General features: G+C 43.1%; 1 protein-coding gene across 2 annotated transcripts in view; it reads right to left on the bottom strand.

The window, feature by feature from the left end:
- Positions 1-16,542, bottom strand: part of LOC118375720 (transient receptor potential cation channel subfamily A member 1-like) — a 115,980-nt gene that overhangs the window by 77,937 nt on the left and 21,501 nt on the right. For both annotated transcript variants that reach the window (XM_052498886.1, XM_052498889.1), the window contains exons 3-5: positions 14,542-14,704; positions 12,375-12,550; positions 1,997-2,104 (exon numbers count right to left, since the gene is read on the bottom strand). In XM_052498886.1, coding sequence (XP_052354846.1) covers positions 1,997-2,104; positions 12,375-12,550; positions 14,542-14,704 — 447 coding nt within the window. The remainder of the gene's footprint in view (positions 1-1,996; positions 2,105-12,374; positions 12,551-14,541; positions 14,705-16,542) is intronic.

Below are 16,542 nucleotides of genomic sequence, written 5' to 3'. Positions count from 1 at the left end.
TGCATTAGGGGAAGAGGCAGATTTGGACAGAGAACAGCTACAGAGATGCTTTAGGGGAAGAGGCAGTGATTTGGACAGAGAACAGCTACAGAGATGCTTTAGGGGAAGAGGCAGTGATTTGGACAGAGAACAGGAACAGAGATGCGTTAGGAGGAAGAGGCAGTGATTTGGACAGAGAACAGATACAGAGATGCTTTAGGAGGAAGAGGCAGTGATTTGGACAGAGAACAGCTACAGAGATGCTTTGGGGGAAGAGAGTGATTTGGACAGAGAACAGATACAGAGATGCTTTAGGAGGAAGAGGCAGTGATTTGGACAGAGAACAACAGAGATGCTTTAGGGGGAAGAGGCATGATTTTACAGAGATGCTTTAGGGGAAGAGGCAGTGATTTGGACAGAGAACAGGAACAGAGATGCTTTAGGAGGAAGAGGCAGTGATTTGGACAGAGAACAGGAACAGAGATGCTTTAGGGGGAAGAGGCAGTGATTTGGACAGAGAACAGCTACAGAGATGCATTAGGAGGAAGAGGCAGTGATTTGGACAGAGAACAGCTACAGAGATGCTTTAGGGGGAAGAGGCAGTGATTTGGACAGAGAACAGGAACAGAGATGCTTTAGGGGGAAGAGGCAGTGATTTGGACAGAGAACAGGAACAGAGATGCTTTAGGGGGAAGAGGCAGTGGTTTGCCAATAGCATTGATAGTCTTGTCATGCAATTTTCATACAATTGTCAATTGTAGAACTGTTTCTTTCTCGGGAAAAGCTATTTCCTTTTATTATCTACTGGTAAAAAAATAAATAATAGAAAGATTGGCCATCAGGAAAAGATATAATCAAAGCGTGCCGTACATGCTAACATTACACAATGTTTAACATTCCCATGCAGCAATTATTATCTCATTATCAAATCAATGCTACAAGTACATTCCCTTCAACTAGTCAACAAGAAACAAGTATAGCTTCTTGGCAAAAATGCCATTTCTCAAGCAAGACTGTAGCCATGACTGTCTGGTAGGGGTTTGACTTGGAGGGGGAAACTGAAAACGAGCTGTTATTGGCAGAGAGGTTTGGAACACTCTTTCTTATTGGTCTATTAGCTAATGTATGGGCTGGTGATGTCACCAGGCAGCCAAAAACTCCATCCCTCAAAAAACAGGGTGACATTTCAGCCAGTCTTTACAAACAGCTATATATATATATATATATAAAACACAGGAAATTCACATTTTTGACTGCACTGGGCCTTTAAGTGTTAGTTCAAGTTTAAGCATCAGCCAATTGAAATTGTCAACGTAGTTGCGCGTGATGAAAGGCTACATGTTAGCTGTTCCCATTACATAACCTGGCACATTTAGCCCCGATGCTAACCTCACCGTGTGGCACTGATTATTTCCATTAACAAATTCAGTATCAGCCTATAAAGTTCAAGGCTTACTTCTTTTCTCCTTCATTTGTTCTTTCCCAACTAGGCTTTACACAAGGAGTAACGGGTACCGAGTCAATGTGCTGGGGTTGAAGGAAATGAGGAAAGGAATCGAGGATGGATGAATTGAGAAAGAGCCTAGCACTTACCTGTCAACTAGCTCACATGTGCTAAACACATGAGGCTGAGTAATGCTGAGTTAAACTGTCGGAGGCTGAGTTAAACTGAGTTACACTGTCGGAGGCTGAGTTAAACTGAGTTACACTGTCGGAGGCTGAGTTATACTGAGTTATTCTGAGTTATACTGAGTTATACTGAGTTATACTGACTTACACTGAGTTACACTGAGTTATACTGAGTTATACTGAGCATAACGCTAAATGCGCCAGGTTGTGTAATGGGAACAGCTAACATTTTTAAATCGTCTGATGGTTAAACTTAAACTTTTTTATACTGTTCACAAGTATAGCCCCAGCAAGTTTCAACTTGTAAAAACAATTATGTGTTTTGTATTTCGTGTATATCTGTACATTTACAGCCACGTACAGTACACATGTCAGTGTGAATACTCACCAGTATGGACAGAGCCTCAGTGTTGTTGATGGAGCAGGCTAACATGACAGGAGTGTTGCCCAGACATCCTTCTAGGTTAGACTCTGTCTTATAGTGGGACAACAGGAGCTAGACACACACACACACACACACACACACACACACACACACACACACACACACACACACACACACACACACACACACACACACACACACACACACACACACACACACACACACACACACACACACACAAAGGAATAATGAGGCCTTCAGTGATACATTAATACCTCTCTCCGCTCTCGGCTTCCTGACACAGGGACAGCTGGTATCGTTACCCCAGAACAGACAACAGAAAGGCTGACAAGGTCCTACGAGTCAACAAGGTCCTACGAGTCAACAAGGTCCTACGAGTCAACAAGGTCCTACGAGTCAACAAGGTCCTAGAGTCAACAAGGTCCTAGAGTCAACAAGGTCCTAGAGTCAACAAGGTCCTACGAGCCAACAAGGTCCTACGAGTCAACAAGGTCCTAGAGTCAACAAGGTCCTACGACTCAACAAGGTCCTACGAGTCAACAAGGTCCTACGACTCAACAAGGTCCTACGAGTCAACAAGGTCCTACGAGTCAACAAGGTCCTACGAGTCAACAAGGTCCTACAAGTCAACAAGGTCCTACGAGTCAACAAGGTCCTACGAGTCAACAAGGTCCTACGAGTCAACAAGGTCCTACGAGTCAACAAGGTCCTACCAGTCAACAAGGTCATGGAGTCAACAAGGTCCTACGAGTCAACAAGGTCATGGAGTCAACAAGGTCCTACGAGTCAACAAGGTCCTAGAGCCAACACGGTCCTAGAGCCAAGGGTTCTCATGTTCAATCATCTTTAGCACAGTGTGTGGCTATGGCTGAACCCTTTCTATTCAGGTTTCCCCAGCCACATGATCTAACCCCAGAGTGAACACATAATTTACACCCACACTCAGTCACCCACACTCAGTCACCCACACTCAGTCACCCACACTCAGTCACCCACACTCAGTCGCCCACACTCAGTCACCCACACTCAGTCACCCACACTCAGTCGCCCACACTCAGTCACCCACACTCAGTCGCCCACACTCAGTCGCCCACACTCAGTCACCCACACTCAATCACCCACACTCAGTCACCCACACTCAGTCATCCACACTCAGTCACCCACACTCAGTCACCCACACTCAATCACCCACACTCAGTCACCCACACTCAATCACCCACACTCAGTCACCCACAGGGAGGGGCAATATCTGAGGTGGGAGGGGCAATATCTGAGTTGTGTCCTTAAAAGCATGCTCTAAAGTTGCAATTTCAGGCAGTGCTGGTGGGGATAGATATAGAGTGGTGTCTGGCTAGACTGTAAACTCTCCTTCCAGACTCATATCAAACATCTCCAATCGAAAATCAAATCAAGAGTCGGCTTTCTATTCAACAACAAAGCCTCCTTCACTCACGCTGCCAAGCTTACCCTAGTAAAACTGACTATCCTACCGATCCTCGACTTCGGCGATGTCATCTACAAAAGGGCTTCCAACACTCTACTCAGCAAACTGGATGCAGTCTAGTGCCATCCGTTTTGTCACTAAAGCACCTTATACCACCCACCACTGCGACTTGTATGCTCTAGTCGGCTGGCCCTCGCTAAAAGCTGGAGACTTTTATCTCCCTCACCAACTTCAAACATCAGCTATCTGAGCAGCTAACCGATCGCTGCAGCTGTACATAGTCTATTGGTAAATAGCCCACCCATTTTCACCTACCTCATCCCCATACTGTCTTATTTATTTACTTTTCTGCTCTTTAGCACACCAATATCTCTACCTGTACATGACCATCTGATCATTTATCACTCCAGTGTTAATCTGCAAAATTGTAATTATTCGCCTACCTCCTCATGCCTTTTGCACACTTTGTATATAGACTCCCCCCTTTTTTTCTACTGTGTTATTGACTTGTTAATGGTTTACTCCATGTGTAACTCTGTGTTGTCTGCTCACACTGCTATGCTTTATCTTGGCCAGGTCGCAGTTGCAAATGAGAACTTGTTCTCAACTAGCCTACCTGGTTAAATAAAGGTGAAATAAAATAAAAAATAAAAAAAGTGACTGAAATCTGGGACCATATCCACAAGGCATCTCAGAATAGAATATTTATCATAAACAGGGCTGTTGTGGTGACCGTACTACCGGCACATGGGTTCCTCAGACAATTGCTTTAGAGTTGTTGAAAATAATGTTTTGATATTTCTATATGTAACAGTATCTATAAATAATCTACACCTACATGGAACAGAATCTATAAATAATCTAGACCTACATAGAACAGAATCTATAAATAATCTAGACCTACATAGAACAGAATCTATAAATAATCTAGACCTACATAGAACAGAATCTATAAATAATCTAGACCTACATAGAACAGTATCTATAAATAATCTAGACCTACATGGAACAGAATCTATAAATAATCTAGACCTACATAGAACAGTATCTATAAATAATCTAGACCTACATGGAACAGAATCTATACATAATCTAGACCTACATGGAACAGAATCTATACATAATCTAGACCTACATAGAACAGAATCTATACATAATCTAGACCTACATGGAACAGAATCTATAAATAATCTAGACCTACATAGAACAGAATCTATAAATAATCTAGACCTACATAGAACAGAATCTATAAATAATCTAGACCTACATAGAACAGAATCTATAAATAATCTAGACCTACATAGAACAGAATCTATAAATAATCTAGACCTACATAGAACAGAATCTATAAATAATCTAGACCTACATAGAACAGAATCTATAAATAATCTAGACCTACATAGAACAGAATCTATAAATAATCTAGACCTACATGGAACAGTATCTATAAATAATCTAGACCTACATAGAACAGAATCTATAAATAATCTAGACCTACATAGAACAGAATCTATAAATAATCTAGACCTACATGGAACAGAATCTATAAATAATCTAGACCTACATGGAACAGAATCTATAAATAATCTAGACCTACATGGAACAGAATCTATAAATAATCTAGACCTACATAGAACAGAATCTATAAATAATCTAGACCTACATGGAACAGAATCTATACATAATCTAGACCTACATAGAACAGAATCTATAAATAATCTAGACCTACATAGAACAGAATCTATACATAATCTAGACCTACATAGAACAGAATCTATAAATAATCTAGACCTACATGGAACAGAATCTATACATAATCTAGACCTACATAGAACAGAATCTATAAATAATCTAGACCTACATAGAACAGAATCTATACATAATCTAGACCTACATAGAACAGAATCTATAAATAATCTAGACCTACATGGAACAGAATCTATACATAATCTAGACCTACATAGAACAGAATCTATACATAATCTAGACCTACATGGAACAGAATCTATACATAATCTAGACCTACATGGAACAGAATCTATACATAATCTAGACCTACATAGAACAGAATCTATACATAATCTAGACCTACATGGAACAGAATCTATACATAATCTAGACCTACATAGAACAGAATCTATACATAATCTAGACCTACATAGAACAGAATCTATACATAATCTAGACCTACATGGAACAGAATCTATACATAATCTAGACCTACATGGAACAGAATCTATACATAATCTAGACCTACATGGAACAGAATCTATACATAATCTAGACCTACATAGAACAGAATCTATACATAATCTAGACCTACATGGAACAGAATCTATACATAATCTAGACCTACATAGAACAGAATCTATAAATAATCTAGACCTACATAGAACAGAATCTATACATAATCTATATCTCATGTGCTCTTGACAATGCTTTCACATGAAGCCTGTTTCACAACTAATAGCCTAAATATTTATAACCTCTGGGTAAATTAATAAACACGTTTTTTCCACAAGTTTGTAATTGCCTACAGTTGAAGTTGGACGTTTACATCCACTTGGTTTGGAGTCATTAAAACTCGTTTTTCAACCACTTCACAAACGTCTTGTTAACAAACTATAGTTTTGGAAAGTCAGTTAGGACATCTACTTTGTACATGACACAAGTAATTTTTCCGACAATTGTTTACAGACAGATTATTTCACTTATAATTCACTGTATCACAATTCCAGGGGGTCGGAAGTTTACTTACACTAAATTGACTGTGACTTTAAACAGCTTGGAAAATTCCAGAAAATTATGTCATGGCTTTAGAAGCATCTGATAGGCTAATTGACATAATTTGAGTCAATTGGATGTGGATGTACTGTGGATGTACTTCAAGGACTACCTTCAAACTCAGTGCCTCTTTGCTTGACATTATGGGAAAATCAAAACAAATCAGCCAAGACCTCAGAAAAAAGATTGCAGACCTCCACAAGTCTGGTTCATCCTTTGGAGCAATTTCCAAATGCCTGAAGGTACCATGTTCATCTGTACAAACAATAGTATGCAAGTATAAACACCATGGGACCACGAAGCCATCATACCGCTCAGGGAGGAGACTCGCTCTGTCTCCGAGAGATGAACGTACTTTGGTGCAAAAAGTGCAAATCAATCCCAGAACAGCAAAAGTCCTTGTGAAGATCCTGAAGGAAACGGGTACTCAAATGTCTGTATCCACAGTAAAACGAGTCCTATATCGACATAACCTGAAAGGCCGCTCAGCAAGGAAGAAGCCACTGCTCCAAAACCGGCATAAAAAAAAAGCCAGACTACGGTTTGCAACTGCACATGGGGACAAAGATCGTACTTTTTTGAGAAATTTGTTCTGGTCTGATGAAACAAAAATAGAACTGTTTGGCCACAATGACCGTCGTTATGTTTGGAGGAAAAAGGGGGAGACTTGCAAGCCGAAGAACACCATCCCAACCGTGAAGCACGGAGGTGGCAGCATCATGTTGCGGGGGTGCTTTGCTGCAGGAGGGACTGGTGCACTTCGCAAAATAGATGGCATCATGAGGAGGAAAATGATGTGGCTATATTGAAGCAACATCTCAAGACATCAGTCAGGAAGTTAAAGCTTGGTCGCAAATGGGTCTTCCAAATGGACAGTGACCCCACGCATACTTCCAAGGTTGTGACAAAATGGCTTAAGGACAAAAACGTCAAGTTATTGTTATCACAAAGCCCTGACCTATAGGATTGAGCCCTGACCTCAATCCTATAGAACATTTGTGGGCAAAACTGAAAAAGCGTGTGCGAGCATGGAGGCCTACAAACCTGACTCAGTTACACCAGCTCTGTCAGGAGGAATGGGACAAAATTCACCCAACTTATTGTGGGAAGCTTGTGGAAGGCTACCCGAAATGTTTGACCCAAGTTAAACAATTTAAAGGCAATGCTACCAAATGCTAATTGAGTGTATGTTAACTTGTGATGAAATAAATAAAAGCTTAAATAAATCCTTCTCTCTACCATTATTCTGACATTTCACATTCTTAAAATAATGTGGTGATCCTAACTGACCTAAAACAGGGAATTTCTACTGGGATTAAATGTCAGCAATTGTGAAAAACTGAGTTTAAATGTATTTGGCTAAGGTGTATGTAAACTTCCAACTTCAACTGTACATCATGTTCTCATGTTATCTATTTGAAGCGCAACATCACATTGCTAAAAAATGTGTCTTCATTTGGCATGCCTATAAATTAGGCAACTGAAGGCATCTAGGGAGTATTTTAACTTAAAGTTAGTGATACACCTTTTCAACGTTGGATGCCACATTGTGTTCAACATTATCAGCAATTGACTTGATGCCTACTGTGCCACAGAGAATTAGAGTTGTTAAATGGGAGTGACAAGTGTGTTGATATAAAGGAATTATTGTCAAAATTCAGCTTTTAACAACCATCAGAATTGGTAAAAAAACATTCTGCCAACAACAATAATTAAGAGTAGACAAAGTGATTGTGTAAACAATGAGATGAAAACAATTTCAAATGTTTTACGATTGAAGAATTTGATGTACCGTCACAATCACTGCGGTTGTTGTCTGAAGCAACGTGTGCTATAGAGTTCACAGCTGGCGATGCCTCATCGTGATTGGTTTTACCCCAATGTACAACAATTTCGATGAGCGTCATCACTATCTTTCCTTTGCATTACCTCAAACTGTCGTGATTACCAGCTGAAAATAACTTTATGACTTGATTTTTGTCAGGTCAGTGATTTTACATCATCCTAAAAAAAACTCGTAGGAATCCTGTTTAAAACCTGTTTCAAGACAACAACCAAAAAAATCCTAGCTTAGAATTTTTCTGAGATGCTTTTGTGGATACGGGCCCTCGTCATATCAAGACAAAAACTGGAAACTGAAAAATACAAGGTCAAATCATGACATCAGTGATCTTCAGGTCGGAAAGTTCTAGAAAAAGAGTCCAAAGTTACCAAGATTGAATTCCGAGTTGGATGACCGTTAAAAACTATTTTTCCCCAAGTTCCCAGTGGTCTTGAAAGCACTGAAGTCAGAAGGTAGAGATTTCCAAGTTCCCAGTGGTCTTGAAAGCACTGAAGGCAGAAGGTAGAGATTTCCAAGTTCCCAGTGGTCTTGAAAGCACTGAAGTCAGAAGGTAGAGATTTCCAAGTTCCCAGTGGTCTTGAAAGCACTGAAGTCTGAAGGTAGAGATGTCCAAGTTCCCAGTGGTCTTGAAAGCACTGAAGTCAGAAGGTAGAGATTTCCAAGTTCCCAGTGGTCTTGAAAGCACTGAAGTCAGAAGGTAGAGATTTCCAAGTTCCCAGTGGTCTTGAAAGCACTGAAGTCAGAAGGTAGAGATTTCCAAGTTCCCAGTGGTCTTGAAAGCACTGAAGTCAGAAGGTAGAGATTTCCAAGTTCCCAGTGGTCTTGAAAGCACTGAAGTCAGAAGGTAGAGATTTCCAAGTTCCCAGTGGTCTTGAAAGCACTGAAGTCAGAAGGTAGAGATTTCCAAGTTCCCAGTGGTCTTGAAAGCACTGAGGTCAGAAGGTAGAGATTTCCAAGTTCCCAGTGGTCTTGAAAGCACTGAAGTCAGAAGGTAGAGATTTCCAAGTTCCCAGTGGTCTTGAAAGCACTGAAGTCTGAAGGTAGAGATGTCCAAGTTCCCAGTTCCAGTGGTTCTGAACGTGGCATTATTATAAGCCAGCGACCTCCACCTAATAATTTCCTAAATACAAACATCATTACCGTCAGAATCAACTTAAACGGGAGGCAACAGTCATATAATAAAATTAGCTTAAAACTTCTTAAGGCTGAGATCCCGCTAATGGGATCGATATGACACCACCCAGTGAAAGTACAGGGCGCCAAATTCAAAACAACAGAAATCCCACAATTAAAATTCCTCAAAAAATATAAGTATTTCACACCATTTTGAATATACACTTCTTGTTAACCCCGTTTTCAAATAGGCGTTACGGCGAAAGCACCACATACGATTGTGTTAGGGCAGAGCCAAGTCACAGAAAAACACAGCCATTTTTCCAGCCAAAGAGTCACACAAATTAGAAATAGAGATAAAATGAATCACTAACCTTTGATGATCTTCACCAGATGACAATCATAGGACTTCATGTTCCACAATATATGTATGTTTTGTTCAATAAAGTTCAAATTTATATTCAACAATCTCATTATACATTGTCACGTTATGTTCAGTAGTTCCAAAAAACATCCGGTGATTTTGCAGAGAGCCACATCAATTTTGAGAAATACTCATCATAAATGTTCATGAAAATACAAGTGTTATGCATGGCACTTTAGATACACTTCTTAATGCAACCGCTGTGTCAGATTTCAAAAAAGCTTTACAGAAAAAGCAAACCATGCAATAATCTGAGTACGGCTTGACCAAACAAGCCTGAAAAGATATCCGCCATATTGTGCAGTCAACAGAATTCAGAAATATCATTACAAATATTAACTTACCTTTGATGATCTTCATCAGAATGCACTCCCAGAAATACCAGTTCCAAAATAAATAAAACATTTGTTCAATAATGTCTATCATTTATGTCCAAATAGCTTCTTTTGATAGCGCGTTTTGTAAACAAATCCAAACTCACGAAGCGCGTTGACGAGGAGCAGACGAAATGTAAAAAAAGTTCTGTTATACAGTCCATAGAAACATAATGTTCAAACAGGAGAATTCCTTTGTCTTCAGAAATGCAATGGGATGTGAGCTAATTCTCACGCGAACAAGCATCACGAGCTCAAGGCATTCTGGCAGACCTCTGACTCAATCCCCTCTCATTCGGCCCCACTTCACAGTTGAAGCATCAAACAAGGTTCTAAAGACTGTTGCATCTAGTGGAAGCTGTAGGAAGTGCAACAATACAAATATCCCACTGTATTTTCAATAGGGAATGAGTTGAAAAAACGACCACCTCAGATTTCCCACTTCCTAGTTGGATTTTTTTCTCAGGTGTTTGCCTGCCATATGAGTTCTGTTATACTCACAGGCATCATTCAAACAGCTGTAGAAGCTTCAGAGTGTTTTCTATCCAAATATACTAATAATATGCATATAATAGCCACTGGGACTGAGTAGCAGGCAGTATACTCTGGGCACCTCTGGGCACCTTATTCATCCAAGCAACTCAATACTACCTCCAGCCATAAGAAGTTTTAACAGCAAATGTGTATCATTTAACATGACTATTAAAATCAGTAGCAGGTATTCCGGGATGCCAAGGGAAGGCTTCCCCCACAAAAATGTACCCGTATAAAATAAAAAACACATACAAATAATATATATTTTGTCTCTCTATGTTTCATACATTTCCTTTCATTTGCAAGAGGCTGAATGTAGCTCACCAGAGACATCCGAGAGAATCCGAGAGAACGAAACAGCGCCCCCTCTGTCTCAGCATGTGTAACCCATCTACTTGATTCTGTCTGGTCAAAAAAGAGTATGACGTTGTTGTCGCACACAGCATTGAATGCAAGGGAGGCCAGTGAGAATTTCTCCACCCTTGATACAAATGTTATTAAATTTGATTTTATTAAAATAATAGCCAATCAGCGTCGAGCTAAACTGAGTGAGCTCAGCTGTGATTGGTTTTCACCGAACAACAAAAAAGTGTCAAGGGAAACCAGATTGGATTTGGCTTCACATCAATCCCATCAGAAGCCAAACGTCGTTGACGGAGGAATTGTTGTCGTTTCGTTGTGTCACTGTCCTCGTTGTGTCGCTGTCCTCGTTGTGTCACTGTCCTCGTTGTGTCACTGTCCTCGTTGTGTCGCTGTCCTCGTTGTGTCGCTGTCCTCGTTGTGTCACTGTCCTCGTTGTGTCACTGTCCTCGTTGTGTCGCTGTCCTCGTTGTGTCACTGTCCTCGTTGTGTCGCTGTCCTCGTTGTGTCGCTGTCCTCGTTGTGTCACTGTCCTCGTTGTGTCACTGTCCTCGTTGTGTCGCTGTCCTCGTTGTGTCACTGTCCTCGTTGTGTCGCTGTCCTCGTTGTGTCGCTGTCCTCGTTGTGTCGCTGTCCTCGTTGTGTCGCTGTCCTCGTTGTGTCGCTGTCCTCGTTGTGTCGCTGTCCTCGTTGTGTCGCTGTCCTCGTTGTGTCGCTGTCCTCATTGTGTCGCTGTCCTCGTTGTGTCACTGTCCTCGTTGTGTCACTGTCCTCGTTGTGTCGCTGTCCTCGTTGTGTCGCTGTCCTCGTTGTGTTGTTGTCCTCGTTGTGTCACTGTCCTCGTTGTGTCACTGTCCTCGTTGTGTCACTGTCCTCGTTGTGTCACTGTCCTCATTGTGTCACTGTCCTCGTTGTGTCACTGTCCTCGTTGTGTCACTGTCCTCGTTGTGTCGCTGTCCTCGTTGTGTCGCTGTCCTCGTTGTGTCGCTGTCCTCGTTGTGTCACTGTCCTCGTTGTGTCACTGTACTCGTTGTGTCACTGTCCTCGTTGTGTCACTGTCCTCGTTGTGTCGCTGTCCTCGTTGTGTCGCTGTCCTCGTTGTGTCACTGTCCTCATTGTGTCACTATCCTCGTTGTGTCACTGTCCTCGTTGTGTCACTGTCCTCGTTGTGTCACTGTCCTCGTTGTGTCACTGTCCTCGTTGTGTCACTGTCCTCGTTGTGTCACTGTCCTCGTTGTGTCGCTGTCCTCCGGTGGCTATCCAGCTAGCTAAAATCGTCCCTTTCCTAAATTAGCCATTAATACAGATAGGGATTTGGACTTGTGGTTTTGCTTAAATTCTCTGTACTGGTCAATGATTTTAATTGTGATTCTGATCCAACCATACATTCATACATGTTCCCCTGAGAGAATGGTAAATCTGCAGGGTTTTGGAAGGGGAAGTGACGAGCTGGTAGAGGCTAAGTAAGGCTCACAGTGTCTCACCTTGACCAGGTGGTTGTGTTGATGGCTGACCGCCAGGTGTAGAGGAGACATCAAGGCCTTGTTGAGGACGTTGGGTTCGACCCCCAGTTCTAACAGAGCCCTGCAGCTCTCTGGCTGGTTCCTCTCCACGGCCCAATGAAGCGGCATTGACCCCTCGTCATCATACAGGTTCCACTCTGGGGAGAGAGGGGTAGGAAACATATGCATCCACACACAGTCACGGGATAAACAGACACATGCACACACGCACAATGACGGTACACACACACACACACACACACACACACACACACACACACACACACACACACACACACACACACACACACACACACACACACACACACACACACACACACACACACACACACAAGCAGAGGAAAAGGATAAGTAGAGGAAAAGGATAAGTAGAGGAAAAGGATAAGTAGAGGAAAAGGATAAGCAGAGGAAAAGGATAAGTAGAGGAAAAGGATAAGCAGAGGAAAAGGATAAGCAGAGGAAAAGGATAAGCAGAGGAAAAGGATAAGCAGAGGAAAAGGATAAGCAGAGGAAAAGGATAAGCAGAGGAAAAGGATAAGCAGAGGAAAATGATAAGCAGAGGAAAAGGATAAGCAGAGGAAAAGGATAAGCAGAGGAAAAGGATAAGCAGAGGAAAAGGATAAGCAGAGGAAAAGGATAAGTAGAGGAAAAGGATAAGCAGAGGAAAATGATAAGTAGAGGAAAAGGATAAGTAGAGGAAAAGGATAAGCAGAGGAAAAGGATAAGCAGGGGAAAAGGATAAGCAGAGGAAAATGATAAGTAGAGGAAAAGGATAAGCAGGAGGAAAAGGATAAGCAGAGGAAAATGATAAGCAGAGGAAAAGGATAAGTAGAGGAAAAGGATAAGCAGAGGAAAAGGATAAGCAGAGGAAAAGGATAAGTAGAGGAAAAGGATAAGTAGAGGAAAAGGATAAGCAGAGGAAAAGGATAAGTAGAGGAAAAGGATAAGCAGAGGAAAAGGATAAGCAGAGGAAAAGGATAAGCAGAGGAAAATGATAAGTAGAGGAAAAGGATAAGTAGAGGAAAAGGATAAGCAGAGGAAAAGGATAAGTAGAGGAAAAGGATAAGCAGAGGAAAAGGATAAGCAGAGGAAAAGGATAAGCAGAGGAAAAGGATAAGCAGAGGAAAAGGATAAGCAGAGGAAAATGATAAGTAGAGGAAAAGGATAAGCAGAGGAAAAGGATAAGTAGAGGAAAAGGATAAGTAGAGGAAAAGGATAAGTAGAGGAAAAGGATAAGCAGGGGAAAAGGATAAGCAGGGGAAAAGGATAAGTAGAGGAAAATGATAAGTAGAGGAAAAGGATGAGCAGAGGAAAAGGATAAGTAGAGGAAAAGGATAAGCAGGGGAAAATGATAAGCAGAGGAAAAGGATAAGCAGAGGAAAAGGATAAGCAGAGGAAAAGGATAAGCAGAGGAAAAGGATAAGCAGAGGAAAAGGATAAGTAGAGGAAAAGGATAAGCAGAGGAAAAGGATAAGCAGAGGAAAAGGATAAGCAGAGGAAAAGGATAAGCAGAGGAAAAGGATAAGCAGAGGAAAAGGATAAGCAGAGGAAAAGGATAAGCAGAGGAAAAGGATAAGTAGAGGAAAAGGATAAGTAGAGAAAAAGGATAAGCAGAGGTCAGGATAAGTAGAGGAAAAGGATAAGCAGGGGGAAATGATAAGCAGAGGAAAAGGATAAGCAGAGGAAAAGGATAAGCAGAGGAAAAGGATAAGTAGAGGAAAAGGATAAGCAGAGGAAAAGGATAAGTAGAGGAAAATGATAGGCAGAGGAAAAGGATAAGCAGAGGAAAAGGATAAGCAGAGGAAAAGGATAAGTAGAGGAAAAGGATAAGTAGAGGAAAAGGATAAGCAGAGGAAAATGATAAGTAGAGGAAAAGGATAAGTAGAGGAAAAGGATAAGTAGAGGAAAAGGATAAGTAATACACTTTTTTTAAACAAACAGAACTCAGAACAGTTCAACAACCATGTTCTACTGTGCATCCCAAATAGGATCATATTCCAAATATAGTGCACTACTTTTAACCAGAACCCTATGGACCCTGGTCGAAAGAAGTACACTACATAGGGAATAGGGTGCCGTTTGGGTTGCCAGACCCCTAGAATGTCATGGCGCTGAGCGGGAGTCTCACCGTCTCTGTGTGTGATGCTACAGATGAACCTGATAACAGGGGTGTTTCCTGCACCAGCAGCGTGGTGGACCAGAGAGGCACCAGAGTCATCCTGTTCCCTCAGTAACACTGGGTTCCTCCTCACCAAGCCCTCCAGCTGGGACACATCACCTCCCCGAGCCCACTGGACAGAGGTAAGGAACCGATGGGGACAGAGTTGAGGAACCAATGGGGACAGAGGTAAGGAACCGATGGGGACAAAGTTAAGGAACTGATGGGGACAGAGGTAAGGAACCGATGGGGACAAAGTTAAGGAACTGATGGGGACAGAGTTGAGGTACCGATGGGGACAGAGGTAAGGAACCGATGGGGACAGAGGTTAGTTACCGATGGGGACAGAGGTTAGGTACCGATGGGGACAGAGGTAAGGAACCGATGGGGACAGAGGTAAGGAACCGATGGGGACAGAGGTAAGGAACCGATGGGGACAGAGGTAAGGAACCGATGGGGACAGAGGTAAGGAACCGATGGGGACAGAGTTAAGGAACCGATGCGGATAGAGGTAAGGAACCGATGGGGCCAGAGGTTAGGTACCGATGGGGACAGAGGTAAGGAACTGATGGGGACAGAGGTTAGGTACCGATGGGGACAGAGTTAAGGAACCGATGGGGACAGAGGTAAGGAACCGATGGGGACAGAGTTAAGGAACCGATGGGGACAGAGGTAAGGGACGGATGGGGACAGAGGTAAGGAACCGATGGGGACAGAGGTTAGGTACCGATGGGGACAGAGGTTAGGTACCGATGGGGACAGAGTTAAGGAACCGATGGGGACAGAGGTAAGGAACCGATGGGGACAGAGTTAAGGAACCGATGGGGACAGAGGTAAGGAACCGATGGGGACAGAGGTTAGGTACCGATGGGGACCGAGGTTAGGTACCGATGGGGACAGAGGTAAGGAACCGATGGGGACAGAGGTTAGGTACCGATGGGGACAGGGGTAAGGAACCGATGGGGACAGAGGTTAGGTACCGATGGGGACAGAGGTTAGGTACCGATGGGGACAGAGGTTAGGTACCGATGGGGACAGAGGTTAGGTACCGATGGGGACAGAGGTTAGGTACCGATGGGGACAGAGGTTAGGTACCGATGGGGACAGAGGTTAGGTACCGATGGGGACAGGGGTAAGGAACCGATGGGGACAGAGGTTAGGTACCGATGGGGACAGAGGTTAGGTACCGATGGGGACAGGGTTAGGAACCGATGGGGACAGAGGACAGGGGTTAGGTACCGATGGGGACAGGGGTTAGGTACCGATGGGGACAGAGGTTAGGTACCGATGGGGACAGAGGTAAGGTACCGATGGGGACAGAGGTTAGGTACCGATGGGGACAGAGGTTAGGTACCGATGGGGACAGAGGTAAGGAACCGATGGGGACAGAGGTTAGGTACCGATGGGGACAGAGGTAAGGAACCGATGGGGACAGAGGTTAGGTACCGATGGGGACAGAGGTTAGGTACCGATGGGGACAGAGGTTAGGTACCGATGGGGACAGAGGTTAGGTACCGATGGGGACAGAGGTTAGGTACCGATGGGGACAGAGGTTAGGTACCGATGGGGACAGAGGTTAGGTACCGATGGGGACAGAGGTTAGGAACCGATGGGGACAGAGGTAAGGAACCGATGGGGACAGAGGTTAGGTACCGATGGGGACAGAGGTAAGGAACCGATGGGGACAGAGGTTAGGTACCGATGGGGACAGAGGTTAGGAACCGATGGGGACAGAGGTTAGGTACCGATGGGGACAGAGGTTAGGAACCGATGGGGACAGAGGTAAGGTACCGATGGGGACAGAGGTTAGGTACCGATGGGGACAGAGGTTAGGTACCGATGGGGACAGAGGTAAGGAACCGATGGGGACAGAGGTTAGGTACCGATGGGGACAGAGGTAAGGAACCGATGGGGACAGAGGTTAAGTAACCGATGGGGACAGAGGTTAGGGGGAACCGATGGGGACAGATG

The sequence above is a fragment of the Oncorhynchus keta genome, chromosome 4 (assembly GCF_023373465.1).
Source record: "Oncorhynchus keta strain PuntledgeMale-10-30-2019 chromosome 4, Oket_V2, whole genome shotgun sequence".
NCBI classification, from domain to species: domain Eukaryota; kingdom Metazoa; phylum Chordata; class Actinopteri; order Salmoniformes; family Salmonidae; genus Oncorhynchus; species Oncorhynchus keta.
The sequence above is the reverse complement of the archived record's forward strand: the minus strand, read 5'-3'. Positions and strand labels throughout refer to the sequence as shown.